This window comes from Aegilops tauschii, chromosome 7, assembly GCF_002575655.3.
Source record: "Aegilops tauschii subsp. strangulata cultivar AL8/78 chromosome 7, Aet v6.0, whole genome shotgun sequence".
Lineage (NCBI taxonomy): Eukaryota > Viridiplantae > Streptophyta > Magnoliopsida > Poales > Poaceae > Aegilops > Aegilops tauschii.
The window spans coordinates 487,212,961-487,233,102 of NC_053041.3; the positions used below are offsets into that span (position 1 = coordinate 487,212,961).

At 41.3% G+C, this 20,142-nt stretch overlaps 1 protein-coding gene across 1 annotated transcript; it reads right to left on the reverse strand.

The window, feature by feature from the left end:
- Window positions 1–282: 282 nt before the first annotated feature.
- On the reverse strand, window positions 283–6,959 carry LOC109775267 (uncharacterized). The gene is made up of 2 exons (XM_020334016.4): window positions 6,370–6,959; window positions 283–498 (listed from the first exon to the last, which is right to left on the reverse strand). The coding sequence occupies exon 1, from the start codon at window positions 6,721–6,723 to the stop codon at window positions 6,373–6,375; it is 351 nt and encodes a 116-aa protein (XP_020189605.1). The 5' UTR covers window positions 6,724–6,959; the 3' UTR covers window positions 283–498; window positions 6,370–6,372.
- Window positions 6,960–20,142: the final 13,183 nt, after the last annotated feature.

Here is a 20,142-nt window from a genome sequence, read left to right on the forward strand (position 1 = left end):
CAAGCTATTTACGTGCGGTGGCACGGTCGAGGTGAAACTATTCATTCCTACAGGAGTGCCTCTTCGATCTGACGAGCGAGGTCGTTCCAGGGGTCAATCCGACAGCCCAGATTCGATCAAGCCACCTGATCCAACGGCCAGGAATCCAATTTGCTGAGAGCGCCCGGGAGTGCCTCGATCTCTTATTTCTCGATACAGTGTGTTCACCAAATCACATATGTTGCACTTTTTTTTAACTCAAAATACATGCATATAATATGGAAAATTCCAGAGAAACAGAACTTTCAAAAACATCTCCTCTATTGCATGAAATCATAAACACCTGTCATATTTACAAGATAGTCCTGAGCTTTGACTACGACAACACGCCATTATTTTGCTGACTTACTCAAAATAGACACGCGGAGTTTGGAACACACGCCATTATTTTTTTACAGGGTACTACGAACACATGGCTGGTCAGTTTGGAACACGCGGAGTTTCTTTCCCAGCTAGCTTCTGCACAAGTGAAAAAAAAGGATTCTCAGTAAAAAAAGACATCAATGATGTCAATAGAACGAAATTTCTAATAGGATTTTTATGAATCAATGAGTATGTGAATACAAGAAAAATACAGTATGGCAATTGCAGTATGCGAGAAAATACAAAAGTATACATCATTAATCATGCTGCGGACCAATTTTGAACATCCTACACAAATCCGACACATCCATGGGGTGGGGAAAAACATAGCTGTGTGAAGACAGCAGTTCAATATCTACATACTCCTGCTTTCTATAGATATAGCTCATTTCCTTCTTTATGTTAAGGTCAAGCAGTCAATGTTAAAAAACATATCTAAATTAAATAATTCCCAGTGTTTTATGTCATAGCAAAGTCTTTTCGCCTTGGCATAATTTTGTTTGGTTTAATACCTTGGCTAATATACTGTTACCTCTTGCAGTGAAGTTCAGCGAAACCAGGGCAACTAGGTATGAGAGCTCAAAGCAAGGAGCTGACTTTTTAAATTTACTTGTTTACTAACTTACTAATGAAATATTTTTGCAGTTAACCACATGATTCACTTTTGGTATGAAGTCCATATAATTGTAAATGTATTAAGTAAAGAACTTATTCTAGTGTCTAATGTATGTGCTCATTTTAGTTTTAAATTTTCACAGTTGATAAAATGACTGATTTCAAAATTTTGTAGACAGTTAGTTCGATAAGCAGCATAAGCGAATAGATAAGTAATTCACTCAGAAATTGATTCTCCTCTACCCGGCTTCACGTAATAAATAAAGTAATGTCTTGCATATATGTTTTATCTCGTCACCTCAATTACACATATAGATCAATGAATTAATATTTATTATTCATAACGAACAAAAGAAACTATCCAGATTTGTTCTTGAGCAGCAAACCAAGTTATCTGTTTTTCACTTCCTTCGTTTCTTTATGCAAGACATCATGCATCACAAGATTCAAGTTTGACCAACAATTAGATCAATAAAACGTGGGTTATATGACAAAGAGATAATACCATTGGAAAACGCTCAAGAGCGAACCCAATGATATCATTTTCTTTGTCAAATAAACGACATTTCATTAATCTAATTGTCAGCCAAACTTGAATCATGGAATGCTAAATATCTCACAAAAAGAAAACCAAGAGAGTGTTTTTCACTTGATATACAAATGTATTTCGTAGCCTGTTATACCATGGTGTATCGTTCTGTTCTTACGCATTAGTATATTACTAACCACACAAAGTATCATCTCTCCTCTTCAGATTTAATGACAACTGGAAATATGACAGATAATATTTTGTAATGTTAACCATGCATAAACTCTTACTATTTGTTTGCAAGGGACCAGTAAATACCAGGATTTGTTTGAAAAACAACAAACTAGTTAGTTGTTTTTCACTCCCTCCATTTCTTTATGTGGACGCCATGCATCACAAGACTTAAGTTTGACCAAAAATTAGATCAATAAAACATGGTTTACATGACAAAAAAGGTAATATCATTGGAAAACACTTTTGTATGAACCCAATGATACCATTTCTTTGTCGAATAAACAACATTTTGTTAATCTAATTGTCAGCCAAAATTAAATCCTGAAATACTAGACGTCTTACAAAATCAAATAGAGTGCTTTTAACTTAAATGTATCTTGAAGCTTGTTATACAATGGTGTATCTTTGTGTTCTTAAGCATAATACTAACTGCACAAAGTATCATCTCCCATCTTCAGAGTTAATGATAATCTGGAAAGATGAGAGATAATATTTTGTAATGTTAGCCATGCATAAACTCGTAAGAGAACAAAAAAAAAAGCGAAGTGCTAGTGTGCACCTTTGTTGTTGTCTGATAATTATTTTTTTGCCTCAAATACTTTCAAAAAACTAAAATGTTAACTACTACCTGTCCTGTGCTAGACAAAGTTATTAGAATTGCATCTCTGGCAATAAGTCTCACCTAGAATAAAAGCATCACACCTTAATGAATTATTTTCTCAATCACACATTACGTGTACTAAAATGTTTTGATATTTCATCCTGGACTTGCCTATGAGATGCATATATGCACAAATTTGTCATAGTATGGATACCTGTGAGAATAACAGGAAAGCTAAGGTATGCAGTGCACTATGTACTATGTTATTCTCTTTCTAAGAATAGAAACAAGGTATTCTTTGTCAGATATATAGTACTTTGTGTACTTATTGTACACTAGTGCTCAAGAACAGAAAAAAACACACCAGTGTATAACAAAGCTACATGATTAACCAGAATATCTACTGAAAATAATAAACATTCTAGACAAAATATTAACTAGGTACATAACCAAGAGGTCATTAAATAATCTATCACCATTGCTTTGACTATACTAACCCCTCCAAACCTCACAGCACAACTCAAGATTCAATTACAGCACCTCCCATTCGAAGCTTTCAGATGCTCAAACTAACTGGAAGTTGAAATGTTTTTTCATTTAATACTCGAAATAATTAAGTTCAAGAAACCGAGTTCATGGTTGAACACAAGGTACTTATCAAACAACTCCTGATGTGCACCATTCCAATCATGAACAACTCAATACATTGAAACAAATATTTACAATTAAATTAGCAGATTTAAATACAAACATCATTAACCATGGTACGGACAAATTTTGACCAACCTACGTAGATCCCACACATCCATGGGGAAAAGCGTAGCTGTGTGAAGACAGCAGTTCAATATCTACATACTCTTGCTGTCTACAGATAGGTTGTTTCCTTTTTTTATATTAAGGTCAAGCAGTCAATGTTAAAGAAAACATATCTAAATTAAAATAATTCCCAGTGTTTTTGCATGTTATAGCAAAGTCTTTTCACTTCGGCATAATTTGTTTGGTTAATTCCTTGGCTGATATAGTGTTACCTCTTGCAGTGTACTCCCTCCGTCCCAAAATTCTTTTCTTAGATTTGTCTAGATACGGATGTACCTAATACTAAAACGTGACTTGATACATCCGTATTTAGACAAATTTGGGACGGAGGGAGTAGTTCAGAGAAACCAGGGCAACTAGGTATAAGAGCTACAAGCAAGGAGCTGACCTTTTGAATTTACTTGGTTACTGACTTATACTAGTGAAATATTTTTGCAGTTAACCAACGACTAACTTTTGGTATTTAGTCCGTGTAATTGTAAATGTAGTATGTAAATAACTTATCCTGGTGTCTAATGTATGTGCTCTGCTCATTTAGTGTTAAATTTACACAGATATATAGTTTCTACATGTCCATTGATAAAATGACTGATTCAAATAGTGTAGACAGTCAGTTCGATAAGTAGCATAGGTAAATACATAAGAAATACTTCACTCCGAAATTGATTCTCCTCTACCTGGCTAAACGAAGTAATGTCCTACATATATGTTTTGTTATCTTGTTACCTCAACTAAACATTGAGAGCAATGAATTAATATTTTTTACGTGTAAAGAAAATGAATTAATATTTCTTATTAGTAATGGAAATAAGAAACTATCAGGATTTGTTCTTGAGCCACAAACCTAGTTGGTTATTTTCCACTCCTTTCTTTAAGCACGATGTCATGCATCACAAGATTCAAGTTTGACCAACAATTAGATCAATAAAACGTGGATTATATGACAAAGAGATAATACCATTGGAAAACGCTTAAGAGCGAACCCAATGATATCATTTTCTTTGTCAAATAAACAACATTTCATTAATCTAATTGTCAGCCAAACTTGAATCATGAAATGCTAAAAAATCTCACAAAAAGAAAACCGAGTGAGTGTTTTTCACTTGATATACAAATGTATTTCATAGCCTGTTATACCATGGTGTATCGTTCTGTTCTTACACATTAGTATATTACTAACCACACAAAGTATCATCTCTCCTCTTCAGATTTAATGACAATTGGAAATATGACAGATAATATTTTGTGATGTTAACCATGCATAAACTCTTATTATTTGTTTGCAAGGGTGTTTGAGAAACAACAAACTAGTTAGTTGTTTTTCACTCCCTCCATTTCTTTATGTGGACGCCATGCATCACAAGATTTAAGTTTGACCAAAAATTAGATCAATAAAACATGGTTTACCTGACAAAAAAGGTAATATCATTGGAAAACACTTTTGTATGAACCCAATGATACCATTTCTTTGTCGAATAAACAACTTTGTTAATGTAATTGTCAGCCAAAATTAAATCCTGAAATACTAGACGTCTTACAAAATCAAATAGAGAGTGCTTTTAACTCAAATGTATCTCGAAGCTTGTTATACAATGGCGTATCTTTTGTGTTCTTAAGCATTAGTATAATATACTAACTAGACAAAGTATCATTTCCCATCTTCAGATTTAATGACAATCTGAAAAGATGAGATAATATTTTGTGATGTTAGCCATGCATAAACTCTTAAGGAAGAGAACAAAAGATAGTGAAGTGCTAGTGTGCACCTTTGTTGTTGTACTACAATTTTTTTTGCCTCGCATAGCTTCACATAATAAACTAAAATGTTAACTACTACCTGTCCTGTGCTAGACAATCTAGTCTATCTGATAGTTTTGTCAAGTTATTAGAATTCACTATTAGTTGAAATTGCATCTCTGGCCATAAGTCTCACCAAGAATAAAAACCTCATGCCATACTGAATTATTTTCACATTACATATACTAAAATGCTTTGACATTTCATCCTGGCCTTGCCAATGAGATGCATATTTACAAATATTTAGCTGTGAGAATAACAGGAAAACTATGGAACACAGTGCACTATGTACTATGTTAGGTATTCTTTCTCATTTTTCCAAGAAAAATGTGCTTCGGGATAGATAGTACTTTGTGTAATTAGTGATACATTAATGCTCAAGAACAGAGAAAAACACCATGGTATACAAAGCTACATGATAAACCAGAATATCTACTGAAAATAATAAATGTTGTAGACAAAGTCCTAACTAGGTATATAACCAAGAGGTCACATTAAACAATCTATCACAATTGCTTTGACTATACTCACACCTCCAAACCTCATGATTCAATTACAGCACCTCCCCTTTGAAGTTTTCAGATGCTCAAATTAACTGGAAGTTCAAATGTATTTTAATTTAATACTCAAAATAATTAAGTTCAAGAATCAACGTTGCTGGTTGAACATGAGGTACTGGCAGCTAAATGTTCAGAACGTACTTATCAAACGACTCCTGATGTTTGTCGTTCCAATCATCAACAACTCAATACATTGAAACAAATATTTCCAATTAAATTTGCGGATTTTAAATAACTATTTCATTTAATATCACACTTGCATGTTTTATCAGATATCCTTTTCATCGCTTAAACTATTTGCTCAAATTATTCAATAAATAATACTTTAATTGTCTGAATAATGAGTTGTTTCTTTATGTTTAATCTGACGAAAGGTTTTTTAATATGACATAACTTTCTAATTTTCAGTCAGACGAAAGCACAACATTATGCAATGCATAACTGCATGACCCGAGGAGGTATCAAGTACTTGAGCAGCAGGCCTACACTCTTCACGTACCCATGTAAGCTTATTATAAAATTTTAGCTGATAACAGGGTTCATAATCTCTACAGAAACAGAATTAATTCTAAACAAAATACTGAAGTTTCTGCAAAAAGGACTTTTTTTTTTGAAGTTACACTACTAGGTAAGAACTAGCACCCTACACTTCTCTTCTACGGTTTTACACAAGCAAACACCCAAACCTTGCACAAATTTTGCTCTTTACCGGTTCAATCATGTCTCATTCCAGCGTTAACTTCGCATTCACAATAGCTTGAGCTCTTTTTTAAGAAAATCGAGGAGGCAATCAGACAAGTATCGTGAGATCTCACCAGTCACTTTTTATCCTCGTCCGCGTTGGCGTCGTTGGGGGGACGGGGATCGGCGCGGGAGGGAAGGGGGTTGGAACCCTTGACGAGCCAGCCCAGGGCAAAGAAGGCGCCGCCAGCGAGGATGGCGGTGCCCCAGGCTTGGGAGTACCACCGGCTGTACTGGCGCACCGCGAACCGCCACTGGTCCCGCAGCGTAGCCGCGTCGGGCAGCGCCGCGTCAGGAGGGTTAGGGTACCCGCCGCCGGCCGCGCCTCCGCCGAACCCGCGGATGCGGGGGGCTCCCTCGGGCGTTGGTGGTTGGGGCGGCGCCGGAGGAGCTGGCGACGGCGTGATGGGCTTCTCTTGGCTCGCCATTCCAAGAGGGATCTGCGTACGGTTTAGGACCCCGAGGCTTGGGTAAGGAGGCCGGCGGCGACGGTCGGCTTGTGTGACGGTGGCAGGCGCAGCGGCGGCTGAGATCGTAGCCCGGAAGTGAACGGACGTGGCGACGCCCCCCGAGTTCCGGCTAGAGATGGACGGCCGGAAGAGAACGGTGGAAGTGGAAGAGTGGTCGAAGAGGAAACGGCAGAGAGAGAGAGAGTGCGTATGTGAGGGATCGGTCATGGGATTTTATTGTTTCCTTTCGGCCTTTCGGTTTCTGGGATGGAATTTTGGTGGGCCGGGCTTCCGTGCGCGATGGGCTACACAAGACTTCGATCCAGCACGGTGCGACAAAAAAGGCCCGCCGTTTTCTACTGAAGTTGACGGGTTCTTTTTTCCGGCAATGCTGAAGTTGAAGTTACGGAGAGAGGCTGCAATGGAGGATGTTGGGGGCCAATCTGATGCAACAAAGGAGGCTAGGGACTGGTCCTCGTTGTGGAATATTAAAGTTCACTCAAAACTGAGAGTTTTCTTAGACTAGTCACAATGGGTAGTAACTTAGACTAGTAACATGCATATGTTAGTAGTCTATATTACTACCTCTATAATGGAGAGTAACATATGTGTGGTGTCATGTAACACTTCATTTATTAGGTTGTAAACTCATTTTGTTTCGGTATGTGTGATGTTACAGTAACTAGCTATGTTATCACATGTCTCTCTTTCCTCATTAATTACTCGCCACATCATCGGTTTTGCCTAGAGATGTGTGATGTTACCACCTATTTACTCCACTATGGGTAGTCATGGAGATTATGCCATGAATCGTTGCGATAGTTGATCTATTAAATCATCGCAACATGTCCACTACACGGGTCTGCGCACTTTGCGCAACGCAAGATAACAGGAAACATGCGCTTATTGATTGTGTAGTGGCACGATGTTTGGGTCTATCTCGACAAAAGAGACATTAGAATGCATGATGGAACACCCGACGATGGATGTAAAGATTTGGTTGTTTGTGATGTACGACAAGTTAATCACATGGTGAGTTCACTCGCATGGTTGTTACACTATGGGCGTTTTGGCGATTGAGAAGAAAGGCTATCCATGAAGAGATATGTGAAAGTCCTTTTTTTGTCCATTCTTTCATCATGTTTTTCTTAAGGGACATTGATCAGCGAGAAGAGGACAGCAGGCGTGAACAAGATTACCAGAATTCAGCCACTCGTATGGCAGCCTCCGCCTACCGAGTTTGCCAAGATAAATGTTGGCGTTGTTGGATCTAACGATGGATCCTTTGGTGCGGTTGCGGCGGTAGGACGTGATCTGGGAGGTAATTTTCTGTGTGCTCCAGCTATCATCTTGAGATTCATCTAGGAACCAACTACACTTGAAGCCTTAGTTGTTCGAGAGGGTTTAGCCATTGCAGAGGATATCTATGAGTCTCAAATGCAAATTGCATAGGACTGCAACACGGTGGTGAACGGCATGTAAACAATTCATCGACAAATAGTTCTAGGGCTTTTATGGCTTGTAACATAGTTCATGAGTTTAGGAACTCGAGTTTTGAGGCTCACGGTCTTGCTAAGCATGCTTTGACTCTTGGTTTTGGCCGGCATGTTTGGTTAGGCCAACCGGGAGAGCTAGTTCTCTTACCTTTAAACATTTTGGAGATATAAATAAAGCTTAGCGAGAGTGTCTAAAGAAAGCAAAGATTCTCAAAAAAAGTCTGCCTGCCACACACTGAGGGAGCGTTGCTAAAAACCTAAGGGAGTGCCTACGCACCAACATGGCATACCGAAGTAATTAGTATTTGGACGATGCTACAATTGGATGACCACTATCAACTTGATATTTTCAGTGAGAGATCATCCTAATAACGACTACTGCACAATCATGGTGCATGAAAAGGGATTAACATCACAGGCAGTTTATAATATAGTGACGTGGTATAGCCCTTTTCCGATGAAGTAGTCCGCATCGTCTCCGTGATCTTCTTCATCCCTCTTCCGGCGCCGTAGAACTCCTTCTCCGCGCCCACCCTTTGCGTCGAGGTCCACCGTTGCAAAATATTGTCTTCTTAAAAGTCACCGAGGTTGACACGCAGGTCAACAAATAAGAGAAACGATAATCATATGGCTCCAGCTATCATGTCGTACCATGGCTCGCATGCCAAGATAAAATTATTACAACATATCGCTTATCATACAAACATACTGAGGAAACAAAGGCTTATACCACAACATGCAAACCTCCTGCAAAAACGAGTTAGACGCTTCTAGTCCCTTTGCTAATTATCGTGGCTGCTATGGTTAAGTTGGCAAAATTTTATCTTTCCTACAAACCATAAGCATGACACTTCATGTTGTTAGTTTAACTTTCCAGGTGTATGAAACACGAGACTTAATTAAAAATATTGAGCCCCATATTAAACTTTGTCATTACGCGTGACCCTCGTGTATATCATTATCTGCATTGCTCTTCCGCTCTCGCAAATATGGATGGGGGGCCTTAGCAAGCCAGATCTTTGCAACAAAACTCGAACATGCTGTCAATATCAAAACCTCGCAAGATTATAAGGGTTACAACATGAACGTCCGGTAATTAGAACCATCTAATCACCCCCGCACTTATGTGCAATGCCACATTTCACCATATGCTCTAATCGTACCTGCATCTACTCATAGAATTGCTCTGATACCACTATAGAGAAACGTGCTACGCAACAAACATTGTATGCTACACGGTATCACCCAGGATCACTATCAGGATGGCGGTGGGATGAAAGTGGAGCGGAAACTTTCTGCTTTTCCAGAGGAAAAATGAAAACAAAGAGGAATTATGAAAACAGAAACGGAAATTTTCAAAATGGGAGGGTCACGATCATCTCTGTCGAATCTCCTTCGCCATCAAGGGAGGGTCAAACAAAGAGGCATCTCAGGTACGAAACAGGGACGGATGCACATTACAGCTGCAAGGGCATGGTGGCAGACACAGGAGAAAGACAATAGGAGATGGACGCCGATGGCACGTGTGGCTGCCTCAATTGCCACGAAAACACCGACATAAAAAATAGTAAAGAAGGAACCCACCATGGGGGCGTACAGAGGAAGAGTCGAGGGGCAGTGGAAGGCGCCGACGCTAAGCGGGCGTGCTTCGGAAGCTTGCCGCCGAGACAAAGGACGGCGCTGAACAGAGGAGCTCGGGGATAAGGATTGCGCCGTGATAACCCACAAGTATAGGGGATCGTTTGTAGCCTTTTTCGATAAATAAGAGTGTCGAAACCAACGAGGAGCTAAAGGTAGAACAAATATTCCCTCAAGTTCTATCGACCACCGATACAACTCTACGCATACTTAACATTCGCTTTACCTAGAACAAGAATAAAACTAGACTTTGCGAGAATAAAACTATAAATAAATTGCAAGATAATAAATTTACAAGTGTAGTACAAAGCTTTTTGTAACACAAGAGAAATATTTTGTCCCTAGGCAATCGATAGCTAGACCGGTAATTATTATTGTAATTTTATATGAGGGAGAGGTATGAGCTAACATACTTTCCGTACTTGAATCATATGCACTTATGATTGGAACTCTAGCAAGAATCCGCAACTACCAAAGATCGTTAAGGTAAAACCCAACCATACATTAAGTATCAAGTCTTCTTTACTCCCATACGCAACAACCCCCTTACTCGGGCGTAAGCTGATCTCACTATAGCCACCCACCATAAGAGAATCATGAATGTATTGCAACACCCTACAGCGCGGATCCCTCACGCTTGCGCGACACGGAGAGCACCATAGGACAACACCAAAATAAAATATACAACTCAAACCAGTCATGATCATTAATCAACCCATAGGACAAAACAGATCTACTCAAACATCATAGGATAACCACATATCATTGGATAATAATATATAGTGTTGAGCACCATGTTTAAGTAGAGATTACAGCAGGGAGAAGAGGTGTTACTGTCGGTGTCAAAACCGGCGGATCTCGGGTAGGGGGTCCCGAACTGTGCGTCTAAGGTCGATGGTAACAGGAGACAAGGGACACGATGTTTACCCAGGTTCGGGCCCTCTCTATGGAGGTAATACCCTACTTCCTGCTTGATTGATCTTGATGAATATGAGTATTACAAGAGTTGATCTACCACGAGATCGTAATGGCTAAACCCTAAAAGTCTAGCCTGTATGACCATGGTAATGAATATCCCCCTTTCCGGACCAAGTCCTCCGGTTTATATAGACACCGGGAGGTCTAGGGTTACACAAGGTCGGTTACAAAGAAAGGAATCTACATATTCGGTCGCCAAGCTTGCCTTCCACGCCAAGGAGAGTCCCATCCGGACACGGGGGCAGTCTTCGGTCTTCGTATCTTCACAGCCCATCAGTCCGGCCCATGGCTAACAGGCCGGACGCCCGAGGACCCCTTAGTCCAGGACTCCCTCAGTTACACCGCTTCATAGATTCCCGGAGATCTGTAACCCTGATTGGGCTGAAATTTTGAGGGGATTTTTATCCATAAATAATCTTTCTTGCGGCGAAAGAAGGGCAACAACCGCCTTACGAGGTGCCCACCACCCATCAGGGCATGCCAGGGCCCCCCCTGGCGCGCCCTGGTGCCTAGTGGGCCCCTCGAGCACAGTCTTGCGTTGATTCTTCTTTAAAAAAATCACATATATTCCAAAAAAATCTCCGTAAAGTTTTATCGCGTTTGGACTTCGTTTGTTATGGATATTCTGCGAAACAAAAAAACATGCAATAAATAGGAACTGGCACTGGATCAATATGTTAGTCCAATAAATCATATAAATTGTTGCCAAAAGTATGTAAAAATTGTAGAATACTGGGTTGGAACAATAAAAAATTATAGATACGACAGAGACGTATCAGCATCCCCAAGCTTAATTTATGCTTGTCCTCGAGTAGGTAAATGATAAAAAAGATAATTTTTGATGTGGAATGCTACCTAGCATAATCTTGATCATATAGTCTAATCTGTTGGGAAACGTTGCATGGAAAACAAAAAATTCTACGCACACGCAAGATCTATCCATGGAGATGCATAGCAATGAGAGTGGAGAGTGTGTCTACGTACCCTCGTAGACCGTAAGCGGAAGCATTTATTAACGCGATTGATGTAGTCGAACTTCTTCGCGATCCAACCGATCAAGTACCGAACGTACGACACCTCTGCGTTCAGCACGCATTCAGCTCGGTGACGTCCTCGCCTTCTTGATCCAGCAAGACGGGCGAAGTAGTGGATGAGTTCCGGCAGAACGACAACATGGTGACGATGGTGGTGATGCTCCGCAGGGCTTCGCCTAAGCAGTACGAAAATATGACCGAGGGACGAAACTGTGGAGAGGGGCGCCGCACACGGCTAAGAGATTGTCGTAGGTGTTGTGTGGTGCCCCCTCCCTCATATATTTATATAGGACAAATGTTTCCTACAAGCAGTGGTAGTTACCACCACTTGCATTTTGTATGTTGTATGTAGTATCCGTCGAAATCGAGAGTATGTACGTGTAGTATATAGTATATAACAATGATTAGGTAGTATATATATATACTAATTTTTAGGTACTATATATCATGTTTTGAGTATGCTCTTTTTTACGTACGTATTTCACAAATATAACAAAAACTATTGACTCATATGCAATTTTTTCATGTAACTTGCTTTGAAGTATCTTAGATATAGTATACGAATATATTTAAAATGATAAAGTAGTATATATAGTTCCACATGGTAGTATATGAGACATATGGGGTAACTACCACCGAGTGGTAGGATGGATTTTCCCTATATATATATATATATATATATATATATATATATATATAGGGTGGATCTATTATGATAACACCCTCTAGAGTCTTATTCTGCACACCAAACCCTTATTCTGCTAACACCACCGAGCGACCCATAGCTACAAACTAATCCAGCAAAAGAGCCCACTTTATCTTCTCCTCACCCGGATCCCCTCCTCACCCACCCAGATCCTCTCTCTCGTCCCCTCCTGGCCCGCCACCTCCCCCCCCCCCCCGCGCCGCCGCACCACCACATCCCCCTGCTTCGCCTTTGCCGCCACCGCACCACCACCTCCCCTGCTCCCCCTCCCCCGCTGCCGCACCACCACCTCCCCCCCGCTTTCCCCGCGCCACCTCTCCACCGCACCTTCTGTTGGTTCGCCTCCCCACCCTCGATCCACTTCTTCCCCCCGCCAGTGCCGCACCTCTCTCCCCCGACCCACTGTCTGCTGGGCGCCGTCCTACCCACAGCCGGCCGTCTACCCACTCGCCGGTGGCCTGGGCTGGTGCCGCCCCTGCTCTGCATCACCGGCGGCCTGGGCTCGCACCGCCCATACCCTGCATCGACGGCGGCCTAGGCTCGTGCGGCCCCGCCCTGCGTCGACGCCGTCAGCCTGGACGCCGCCCCTACTCGCGGGATGATCCCATCCTCATGCCCGGATCCGCCTCCCCGGTGACCGTTGACCTCTGCGCCACCGACGCCACCCATCCTTCTCCTCCACAGAGCCCCACCTCCTTCCCACCGCGCCGCCCCTCTCCGTCTACCAACCTCCTTCCCAACGCTAGATCGAGGAGGCACAACTCAGCGATGGTGCTGGTGTTGGGGAACGTAGTAATTTCAAAAAAATTCCTACGCACATGCAAGATCATGGTGATGCATAGCAACGAGAGGGGAGAGTATTGTCTACGTACCCTCGTAGACCGAAAGCGGAAGCGTTTTATCAACGCGGTTGATGTAGTCGTACGTCTTCACGACCCGACCGATCCAAGTACCGAACGCACGGCACCTCCGAGTTCTGCACACGTTCAGCTCGATGACGTCCTCGCCTTTCTCGATCCAGTAAGTGGGGCGAAGTAGTAGATGAGTTCCGGCAACACGACGGCGTGGTGACGGTGTTGGTGAAGAACAATCTCCGCAGGGCTTTGCCTAAGCACTACGAAAACTATGACGGAGGATAAACTAGAGGGGACGGGGTTGCCAGCACACGGCTTGGTGTTTCTTGATGTGTCTTGGGTGCTAGCCCTACCCCTCTATTTATATGTTGAGCCTTGGGGTCGAAACTTGGAATAAAAGCCTCCACAAAGTCGGTTTCACCCGAAAGGCAAGAGTCCTTCTCGCACTTCAGGGCCAGACGCCAGGGTTCCCGGCGTCTGGACCCAGACGCTAGGGACCCTGGTGTCTGGCCCCTGGACTCCGCAAAACTTCCTTTTGCGCTTTCCAAAAACCTCATGGGCTTTCCCCTTTGGCCCAGATAAAGTGTTCTCGTGCCCAAACATTTCGGGAAACATCCGGAACCCCTTCCGATGGATTCCGGAACCTTTCCGGAGATCAAACACTACTATCCACATATCAATCTTTACTTCCGGACCATTCCGGAGTTCCTCGTCATATTCGTGATCTCATCCAAAACTCCGAACAACATTCGGTCACCAACATACATAACTCATAGTACTATATCGTCAACGAACGTTAAGCGTGCGGACCCTACGGGTTCGAGAACTATGTAGACATGACCGAGACACCTCTCTGGTCAATAACCAATAGCGGGACCTGGATGCCCATATTGGCTCCTACATATTCTACGAAGATCTTTATCGGTCAGACCGCATAACAACATACGGTGTTCCCTTTGTCATCGGTATGTTACTTGCCCGAGATTCGATCGTCGGTATCTCAATACCTAGTTCAATCTCATTACCGGCAAGTCTCTTTACTCGTTCCGTAATACATCATCCCGCAACTAACTCATTAGTTGCAACGCTTGCAAGGCTTATAGTGATGTGCATTAACGAGTGGGCCTAGAGATACCTCTCCGACAATCGGAGTGACAAATCCTAATCTCGAAATACGCCAACCCAACAAGTACCTTTGGAGACACCTATAGAGCACCTTTATAATCACCCAGTTACGTTGTGACGTTTGGTAGCACACAAAGTGTTCCTATGGTAAACGAGAGTTGCATAATCTCATAGTCATAGGAACATGTATAAGTCATGAAGAAAGCAATAGCAGAATACTAAACAACCGAGTGCTAAGCTAACGGAATGGGTCAAGTCAATCACATCATTCTCCTAATGATGTGATCCCGTTAATCAAATGACAACTCATGTCAATGGCTAGGAAACATAACCATCTTTGATCAACGAGCTAGTCAAGTAGAGGCATACTAGTGACACTCTGTTTGTCTATGTATTCACACAAGTATTATGTTTCCGGTTAATACAATTCTAGCATGAACAATAAACATTTATCATGAAATAAGGAAATAAATAATAACTTTATTATTGCCGCTAGGGCATATTTCCTTCAGTCTCCCACTTGCACTAGAGTCAATAATCTAGTTCACATCGTCATGTGATTTAACACCAATAGTTCACATCTTTATGTGATCAGTTCACATCGCTATGTGACTAACACCCAAAGGGTTTACTAGAGTTACTAATCTAGTTCACATCGCTATGTGATTAACACCCAAAGAGTACTAAGGTGTGATCATGTTTTGCATATGAGAGAAGTTTAGTCAACGGGTCTGCCACATTCAGATCCGTATGTTTTTTGCAAATTTCTATGTCTACAATGCTCTAGACGGAGCTACTTTAGCTAATTGCTCCCACTTTCAATATGTATCCAGATTAAGACTTAGAGTCATCTGGATCAGTGTCAAAGCTTGCATCGACGTAACCCTTTACGACGAACCTTTTGTCACCTCCATAATCGAGAAACATATCCTTAATCCACTAAGGATAATTTTGACCGTTGTCCAGTGATCTACTCCTAGATCACTATTGTACTTCCTTGCTAAACACAGTGTAGGGTATACAATAGATCTGGCACACAGCATGGCATACTTTATAGAACCTATGGCTGAGGCATTGGGAATGACTTTCATTCTCTTTCTATCTTCTGCCATGGTCGGGTTTTGAGTCTTACTCAATCTCACACCTTGTAACACAGGCAAGAACTATTTCTTTGACTGTTCCATTTTGAACTATTTCAAAATCTTGTGGAGGTATGTACTCATTGGAAAAACTTATCAAGCGTCTTGATTTATTTCTATAGATCTTGATGCTCAATATGTAAGCAGCTTCACCGAGGTCTTTTTTTGAAAAACTCCTTTCAAACACTCCTTTATCCTTTGCAGAATAATTCTACATTATTTCAGATCAACAATATGTCATTCACATATACTTATTAGAAATGTTGTAGTGCTCCCACTCACTTTCTTGTAAATACAGGCTTCACCGCAAGTCTGTATAAAACTATATGCTTTGATCAACTTATCAAAGCGTATATTCCAACTCCAAGATGCTTGCACTAGTCCATAGATGGATTGCTGGAGCTTGCATATTTTGTTAGCACCTTTAGGATCGACAAAACCTTCTGGTTGCATCATATACAACTCTTATTTAAGAAATCCATTAAGGAATGTAGTTTTGACATCCATTTGCCAGATTTCATAAAATGTGGCAATTTGCTAACATGATTCGGACAGACTTAAGCATCGCTACGAGTGAGACAATCTCATCGTAGTCAACAGCTTGAACTTTGTCAAAAACCTTTTTCGACAAGTCTAGCTTTGTAGATAGTAACACTACTATCAGAGTCCGTCTTCCTCTTGAAGATCCATTTATTTTCTATGGCTTGTCGATCATCGGGCAAGTCAACCAAAGTCCACACTTTGTTCTCATACATGGATCCCATCTCAGATTTCATGGCCTCAAGCCATTTCGTGGAATCTGGGCTCATCATCGCTTCCTCATAGTTCGTAGGTTCGTCATGGTCAAGTAACATGACCTCCAAAACAGGATTACCGTATCACGCTGGTGCGGATCTTACTCTGGTTGACCTACGAGGTTCGGTAGTAACTTGGTCTGAAGTTACATGATCATCATCATTAGCTTCCTCTCTAATTGGTGTAGGAGTCACAGGAACAGATTTCTGTGATGAACTACTTTCCAATAAGGGAGTAGGTATAGTTACCTCATCAAGTTCTACTTTCCTCCCACTCACTCCTTTCAAGAGAAACTCCTTCTCTAGAAAGGATCCATTCTTAAAAACGAATGTCTTGCCTTTGGATCTGTGATAGAAGGTCTACCCAACTGTATCCTTTGGGTATCCTATGAAGACACATTTCTCCAATTTGGGTTTGAGCTTATTAGGATGAAACCTTTTCACATAAGCATCGCAACCCCAAACTTTAAGAAACGACAACTTTGGTTTCTTGCCAAACCACAGCTCATACGGTGTCATCTCAACGGATTTAGATGGTGCCCTTTTTAACGTGAATGTAGCTGTCTCTAATGCATAACCCTAAAACGATAGTGGTAGATCGGTAAGAGACATCATAGATCGCACCATATCTAATAAAGTATGGTTACAACGTTCGGACACACCATTACACTGTGGTGTTCCAGGTGGCGTGAGTAGTGGAACTATTTCACATTGTTTTAACTGAAGGCCAAACTTGTAACTCAAATATTTTACCTCTGCGATCATATCGTAGAAACTTTTATTTTTGTTACGATGATTCTCCACTTCACTCTGAAATTCTTTGAACTCTTCAAATGTTTCAGACTTGTGTTTCATCAAGTAGATATACCCATATCTGCTCAAATCATCTGTGAAGGTCAGAAAATAATGATACCCGCCGCGAGCCTCAATATTCATCGGACCACATACATCAGTATGTATGATTTCCAACAAAACTGTTGTTCGCTCCATTGTTCCGGAGAACGGAGTCTTAGTCATCTTGCCCATGAGGCATGGTTCGCAAGCATCAACTGATTCATAATCAAGTGATTCCAAAAGCCCATCAGCATGGATTTTCTTCATGCGCTTTACACCAATATGACCTAAACGGCAGTGCCACAAATAAGTTGCACTATCATTATTAACTTTGCGTCTTTTGGCTTCAATATTATGAATATGTGTATCACTACAATCGAGATCCAACAAACCATTTTCATTGGGTGTATGACCATATAAGGTTTTATTCATGTAAACAGAACAACATTTATTCTCTAACTTAAAAGAATAACCGTATTGCAATAAACATAATCAAATCATATTCATGCTCAACGCAAACACTAAATAACACTTATTTAGGTTCAACGCTAATCCCGAAAGTATAGGGAGTGTGCGATGATGATCATATCAATCTTGGAACTACTTCCAACACACATCGTCACTTCACCCTTAACTAGTCTCCATTCATTCTGCAACTCCCATTTCGAGTTACTAATCTTAGCAACTGAACTAGTATCAAATACTAAGGGGTTGCTATAAACACTAGTAAAGTACACATCAATAACATGTATATCAAATATACCTTTGTTCACTATGCCATCCTTCTTATCCGCCAAGTATCTAGGGCAGTTCCATTTCTAGTGACCAGTCCCTTTGCAGTAGAAGCACTTAGTCTCAGGCTTAGGTCCAGACTTGGGCTTCTTCACTTGAGCAGCAACTTGCTTGCCGTTCTTCTTGAAGTTCCCCTTCTTCCTTTTGCCCTTTTTCTTGAAACTAGTGGTCTTCTCAACCATCAACACTTGATGTTTTTCTTGATTTCTACCTTCGTCGATTTTAGTATCACGAAGAGCTTGGGAATCGTTTCCGTTATCCCTCGCATATTATAGTTTATCATGAAGTTCTAGTAACTGGGTGATAGTGACTAGAGAATTCTGTCAATCACTATCTTATCTGGAAGATTAACTCACACTTGATTCAAGTGATTGTAGTGCTCAAACATTCTGAGCACATGCTCACTAGCTGAGCAATTCTCCTCCATCTTGTAGGCAAAGTACCGTCAGAGGTCTCATACCTCTCGACACGGGCATGAGTATGAAATACCAATTTCAACTCTTAGAACATCTTATATGCTCCGTGGCGTTCAAAACATTTTTGAAGTCCCGGTTCTAAGCCGTAAAGCATGGTGCACTAAACTATCAAGTAGTCATCATACCGAGCTTTTGTCAAAACGTTCATAACGTCTGCATCTGCTCCTGCAATAGTTCTATCACCTAGCGGTGCATCAAGGACATAATACTTCTGTGCAGCAATGAGGTTAATCCTCAGATCACGGACCAAGTCCGCATCATTGCTACTAACATCTTTCAACTTAGTTTTCTCTAGGAACATATCAAAATAAAACAGGGGAACTAAACGCGAGCTATCGATCTACAACATAGATATGCTAATACTACCAGGACTAAGTTCATGATAAATTTAAGTTCAATTAATCACATTACTTAAGAACTCCCACTTAGATAGACATCCCTTTAATCTTCTAAGTGATCACGTGATCCAAATCAACTAAACCATGTCCGATCATCACGTGAGATGGAGTAGTTTCAATGGTGAACATCACTATGTTGATCATATCTACTATATGATTCACACTCGACCTTTCGGTCTCCGTGTTCCGAGGCCATATCTGCATATGCTAGGCTCGTCAAGTTTAATCTGAGTATTCCGCGTGTGCAACTGTTTTGCACCAGTTGTATTTGAACGTAGAGCCTATCACACCCGATCATCACGTGGTGTCTCAGCACGAAGAACTTTTGCAACGGTGCATACTCAGGGAGAACACTTATACCTTGATAATTTAGTGAGAGATCATCTTATAATGCTACCGTCAATCAAAGCAAGATAAGATGCATAAAAGATAAACATCACATGCAATCAATATAAGTGATATGATATGGCCATCATCATCTTGTGCTTGTGATCTCCATCTTCGAAGCACCGTCATGATCACCATCATCACCGGCGCGACACCTTGATCTCCATCGTAGCATCGTTGTCGTCTCGCCAACTTATGCTTCTACGACTATCGCTACCGCTTAGTGATAAAGTAAAGCATTACAGGGCGATTGCATTGCATACAATAAAGTGACAACCATATGGCTCCTGCCAGTTGCCGATAACTCGGTTACAAAACATGATCATCTCATACAATAAAATATAGCATCATGCCTTGACCATATCACATCACAACATGCCCTGCAAAAACAAGTTAGACGTCCTCTACTTTGTTGTTGCATGTTTTACGTGGCTGCTACGGGCTGAGCAAGAACCGTTCTTACCTACGCATCAAAACCACAACGATAGTTTGTCAAGTTGGTGCTGTTTTAACCTTCGCAAGGACCGGGCGTAGCCACACTCAGTTCAACTAAAGTTGGAGAAACTGACACCCGCTAGTCACCTGTGTGCATAGCACGGCGGTAAAACCAGTCTCGCATAAGCGTACGCGTAATGTCGGTCCGGGCCGCTTCATCCAACAATTCCGCCGAACCAAAGTGTGACATGCTGGTAAGCAGTATGACTTATATCGCCCACAACTCACTTGTGTTCTACTCGTGCCTATAAC

Excerpts from the sequence above, each read along its gene's own strand:
- LOC109775267 (XM_020334016.4), bottom strand. The coding sequence starts at position 6,723 with ATGGCGAGCCAAGAGAAGCCCATCACGCCGTCGCCAGCTCCTCCGGCG.